General features: G+C 29.8%; 1 protein-coding gene across 1 annotated transcript; it reads left to right on the forward strand.

Annotated features, from left to right (window-relative positions):
* Nucleotides 1-742: 742 nt before the first annotated feature.
* On the forward strand, nt 743-4011 carry LOC125862088 (protein SAR DEFICIENT 1-like). The gene is made up of 7 exons (XM_049542081.1): nt 743-888; nt 995-1070; nt 1216-1765; nt 2122-2282; nt 2417-2611; nt 2712-2817; nt 3588-4011. Exons 1-7 carry the CDS (start codon nt 797-799, stop codon nt 3740-3742), a joined length of 1335 nt encoding a protein of 444 aa, XP_049398038.1. The 5' UTR covers nt 743-796; the 3' UTR covers nt 3743-4011.
* Nucleotides 4012-6000: the final 1989 nt, after the last annotated feature.

The raw sequence follows: 6000 nt of genomic DNA on the forward strand, positions 1-6000 counted from the left end.
GAAAAAATCCAAAAATCTGAAAAAATCCGAGGTTTATTAGTTTGGTTTGATTTATAAATTTAAAAATTCGACACAATGGTTTGGTTTGGTATTTGAAAAACCCAAACCAACCCGAGGTTGAAAAACCCGAAAAAACCCAAATTTTATTAGTTTGGTTTGGTTTATAAATTTAAAAATTTTACACAAATGGTTTGGTTTGATATTTGAAAAACCCGAACCAACCCGATCATGTACACCCTAATAGGGAGTATCATTTTATGCAGGATAAAAGATGAATAACTAATACATGAATAATTAATCTATGTATAACTAATATCTTTATAAAATAATATATAAATTCATTTACAATTAATCATTACATTATTAATACATGTATAACACTAAGTATTATTATTACTTTTTAGATATAAGAAAATTCCAAGTATTTTAATAATCTATACTAGTTTGCTTGTCTAGCTTCTTTGGTTTATTTTGGGGATGGGAGGTTGACTTAAAGGCCTTGACGTCAAAGTCGTTACATCACATTTTCTTAGATCACTTAGAAATTGTAATCCTCTGTATTGCCTTGCTCTTTCTTTCATCATTCCACGAAACTTCCTTTACCTATTTTTTTAATATTTGGAAATAACATAAACTTTACTTTATACTTTTAACTCTTTATTTTCTCCATTTGAGACAAGACCATAACACCTTATGTCATACCCTATATAAACCCTCTAATCCACCTCTTCTCCTCATATCATTTCCTCTTAAATTTCTTTGAATTTCATCAAACTTTTTCACACATATAATACCAATGGCAACCAAAAGATTCTTTGATGACTTTGTTGATCCTGACTCCAATCAACCAAATTACAAACGTCTAAGAAAAACACCTTCTTTTGCTTCGTATGTCATGATTAATTACTTCTTATTTTATATATATATATATATAATATTTCAAGATTAATTTATATATCATCTTATAATTAACTTTTTGTTTCTTTGTTTGTAGTGTGATTAAAGAAGTGGTGATGGTGAATTTCTTAGATAACTTTTGTTCAGCCTTGGAACCCATGCTCCGAAAAGTGGTATATATATTTCAAGATTTGATATTTTGACCTATATACATAATATTTTAATTTTTTTGGTGAAGGGTGTATAATTCAACATGACCATCTGAGAAACCCCTCTTGTCGATACTTATTTAAATTTCTTTCTTGAAATTATGTATAGGTGCATGAAGAGGTTGAAAGTGGACTAAGAAGATGTTCTAGATCAATAGGAAGATCACCTTCATTAAGAATCAAAACACTTGAACCATCAAACCTACGTTTAATATTCAACAAAAAACTTTCTCTACCAATTTTCACCAATAGCAAAATTATGGATTCAGATGGTCAATACCCTCTCCAGCTCCTACTTGTAGACGCGACTGGTGATTGCCTAGTTCCAACCACCTTAGCTACCCCGATTAAAATCGAGATCGTGGTGCTAGATGGAGACTTTCCTAGTGGAGAAAATTGGACACATGAAGAGTTCAATAAGAATATAGTTAAAGAAAGGGCAGGAAAAAGACCTTTGGTTACTGGTGAACTTAATATTACTATGAGAGATGGTGTTGCTTCTCTTGGTGATCTTGAATTTACTGATAATTCTAGTTGGATTCGAAGCCGGAGATTTCGTATCGGTGCAAAAGTGGTTCACATAGGAAATGGTCAAAATTCGATACGAATAATGGAAGCCATGACTGATTCTTTTATGGTTAAAGATCATCGCGGAGAATGTATGTCATTTTTTTCACACTAATATCGTATCGATACAAAATATATTACTTACACATACATATATATGTTATTGTGATTTTTGTTGAGGTAAATCTATGTCTTGATGAGTCAAACACTGACACATCTATACCTAACCCTAGGTATATTATATGTGCACTTTATTAACAAGTATATATATATATAGAGAGAAGGAACTTGATGAATTATTTTTATCGTGATAATTTAGTGATATCGAGTTATATATAATTAATTCGAAGGTATTAGATTCATGAAATCTATTATTATTCATATTGGTACTTTTATACTATATGATCATAATTCATTTATATGTATATATATGTTATTTTTTTTATAGTGTATAAGAAGCATTATCCACCAGCATTAGGAGATGATGTGTGGCGTCTTGAAAAAATTGGAAAAGATGGAACTTTTCACAAGAAGCTAACTTCACATGGCATAAAGACAGTACAAGATTTTCTCAAGTTGGCCAATATTGACCCACATAAAATAAGAAGGGTACGTATATATATTGTCAACTATGTAACACCGTTTCGAAATAATTTCAAATATATTAATTTTGCACCTATAATATCGAAAGAAATTAGAACGTTGAATTCATTAAATTAAAATTTTGAATTTCTTTCTGACAGATACTTGGAAATGGAATGTCGGAGAAAATGTGGGAAGTAACATATAGACATGCAAAAACTTGTGAGATGGGAACTAAATCATACATAGCTAGAGGACCAAACTACATTCTTATCCTCAATCCAATATGTCAAGTTATTAGAGCAATTATTAATGGACAAATTTGTCATAGTAGAGAATTAAGAGGAATTCAAAGGGTAAGTTTTAATTATTTTGTTTTTAACTATTAAAACACATTTTGAAATGTTTTTAACTTTTTCACTGATTTAAAAAAAATGTTTTTTGTCTTGTTAATAGTCTTATATTGAGAATTTGGTGAGGAATGCCTTCACAAATTGGAGTTCTTTAGAAGAAGTTGATGGTGGCCTGCAAGTCAATGAACCTACAGCTTTACTCACTGAAGGTACTTTTATCTTTATATATACTTATTTAATCTGATACGTATAAATTATAATATAAAGTTTGAGTAGGTTGTGAGCCGCTATAACTGATCAATACTTGATTATTCTCTATTTCCCAATTGAAATTGTTTTAAACTTTATTCCCTTATTTTAATAACAGTACAATAAATAAAGGATTTTAACGATAAATATTTAAACGATTATAATATAATTGTCGCTATATTATATTTACTAGCAATAAAAAATATAGATATTTGTAATCCGCACTTTATATAAATGCCGCTAAAAACTTTAACGACTTTGGATGTAATGATATTAACTCTAATTCTACTAAATATTTTTACAGCAACAAAATTATCGTGTAATAACAAGATTTATCTGATTATCTAAAATATAATAATAAGCAAAAGGGGATTTATTTCATTTTTGAATACCCGTTATGCACAAAAGACTCTCCTAATTACTAAAGACAATGATGCTAAATATTATTTGGCTAAAAAGCTCATGAACTTAATTTGGAATATATCTAAAATAAGAAATAAATGAAGTCAACCCTTTACATTTCTATATTTTATAAAAATATAAATACAACGTGTTTGCCATCAAAAGCCTAATAAATAATACAACTACTTGACATTGAATTTAACATATATACACTTTTCCTAGTAAGTCCTACCCCCTATACACACACACATATATATATATATTGTTGTGTATGATATAATAACAATTAAAATACTTGATAATTAATTAATTTGTTGTGTATGATTAGGAGAACGAGTGGTGCATCATCAAAATGCCTATCCTAGGAGTGCACTTTTGACTGCAGCAGGTGGATCAATTGAGTGTAGTGATTGGATTGTTAACCAAGCACACATTTGCTTACCTATTGAATCTTCTTCTGAAGAGGAATTACATTATTTATGAACTTTTAAGGAAAATAAAAGATTAAGGGTATCACAAAGGAATGAATTTTATGATCACGTTGACTTCGTGAGTAAATGAAATGATATGAACAGTGAAAATTCATATAAAATGTCTTGATTTGTTTGTTATTGAAGCGTAATTGCTTGTTGTTTATGTACATATACAAATTATGTATCCAATCCATAAAGAGGGGCAAAAAGTGTAGTAGTTGTGCCGCCCATTTGTGAAAGGATGTGTGGTTTGCACAATATCAAAGTTGGTTCTTTGTTCTTTTTATAAAATCTCAATTGTTGTATCCCAATCTGTTTAATGTGAATAACAAGATAAAATATTCACAATCATTTAAAATTTATTGTATATAAAATTTATAAAATGATTCGAATTATATTAAATTCAAGATATATTAGTTCAAATAAATATTGTAGATTAGTATAACTAGATTATTGTTTAAGTATATATATATATATATATATATTGGCGTAGCTAGAAATTTTAAGAAGGGGTCCAAACTTTGAATAGTAATTTTTTTAATAAAAAAAACGATGTTTTATAGAGATTTTATTTTTAATAATATTGTGATATAATTTGGGTAAATGAGTCTCCTATTTATAGAGAAAGAAAACCTTATTTCAAAAAGAAAATGTATTAAAATTTAAGGAAATCTTATTCCACAAGGAAAAGGTATTAAAATTTAAGGAAATAATTCAATTTTAATTGAAAAAAAAATCCTTATTAGAGGTAAGATTCGAACTTGGATCACTCATGACAAGCTTGACACTATTTACCACTAAACTATTGAACATTTATGTTAAACTTATGTATGTTTATTTACTTACTAACTTCAAGAAGGCAAAATAATTACAAAAGAATGAAAATGTTCATGCGGGGAATCGAACTGGGTAGCGACTGGGTTTGCGACAGCTCTAACCAACTGCACTACGGGTTACTTTGTTAATTCAAGGTGTCCAAAATACCATAATACCAATATAAGTCAAAACTTTATGTTTATATATAGTATAATTTTTCAACGAAGGGTGTCCAATTGAACCCTGGGGACAAGGTGGCTCCGCCCCTATATATATATATATAATTGAAATTCAATTTCATTGGTCTAGTCTATCCTACAAATAATGAGATCATATTGCTAAGTCCTGCTCAGTCCAATATATCATCTTATTCCAGAGACCTAATTTAGTGTCACAGGTCAAGTGACATTGCATATCAAGTGAAATGAATAAACCAATAGGACCACGTCACATGTCAAAACGACATAACATGCATAGCCAAATCAAAGGACAATACAAATGTGTCATGTGTCTACAAATGACATGTTCTGACCAATTAAATATCGCCATATCACTTAAATCTAATTTGCCTAAGGAACCCTATCTTCATCACAACTCTTTCAGCCAACAATTATATATAGGGGTCCTCATAATTCAGAAAATCCAACAAGAAGTTAGAGAGAACTTGTGGATCAAACGCCGCAAATTTCTTTATAAGCTACAAGAATTCAAGCACTCAAGCATTTCTCTACAAGTTCTAGAAATCAAGACGAAGATTCAGGATCAAAGGCCCTAAAGTTCAAGATGCAACACAAGATCAAGACTACAATATTCAAGAACGATCTCAAAAGCCCATGAATTCAAGTACAAGTTGAGATCAAATTCAACCAAAATTTAAGAGCAATCTCAAAAGCCCTTGAACTTATATTTGAAAAGACGAATTATAGGATTCATAAGATTGTAACACTAATATATTGAAATTAAATACAACAATTGTTGTGATATTTTTCTATCTTAATTATATTTTCTAGACATGAATTTTACTATCTAAAAATTCTGGCATGCCCAGTGAGACAATATTTACCTTTCATCTCAAATTTTTATTCATCAAAGAACATCAAAATAGCTTCCAAGAAGATCAACTCTCAATTAACTTCCTCTAAGGTTGCTAACTCCAAGTTCTTTACTGAAGTAGAAAGATGTGATTCCGAATTTTACAATCTGTTATCTCAAACTCCAAATCTCTTCTTCTAAAATCTCTATAGGATTTCTCACGACTCTATGCTATTTACAACCTCTCTTGGATTCTTTTCACCTTCTTCATGGATTGATGAACTAAGCCTTGCCCTATCAACTAAGGTTACCAACCTCAAACCAGCCAATAGGAGATTTACACCCTCGCCTATAAAGAGCCTCATATTGAGCCATAAAATGCTGGAGTGATGATTGTTATTGTAAGCAAACTCTATGAGA

The sequence above is a fragment of the Solanum stenotomum genome, chromosome 4 (assembly GCF_019186545.1).
Source record: "Solanum stenotomum isolate F172 chromosome 4, ASM1918654v1, whole genome shotgun sequence".
Taxonomy (NCBI): domain Eukaryota; kingdom Viridiplantae; phylum Streptophyta; class Magnoliopsida; order Solanales; family Solanaceae; genus Solanum; species Solanum stenotomum.

Excerpts from the sequence above, each read along its gene's own strand:
- LOC125862088 (XM_049542081.1), top strand. The coding sequence starts at position 797 with ATGGCAACCAAAAGATTCTTTGATGACTTTGTTGATCCTGACTCCAAT. Across the intron at positions 889-994 it reads AAAACACCTTCTTTTGCTTC|TGTGATTAAAGAAGTGGTGA; the intron begins GTATGTCATGAT and ends CTTTGTTTGTAG. Across the intron at positions 1,071-1,215 it reads AACCCATGCTCCGAAAAGTG|GTGCATGAAGAGGTTGAAAG; the intron begins GTATATATATTT and ends AATTATGTATAG.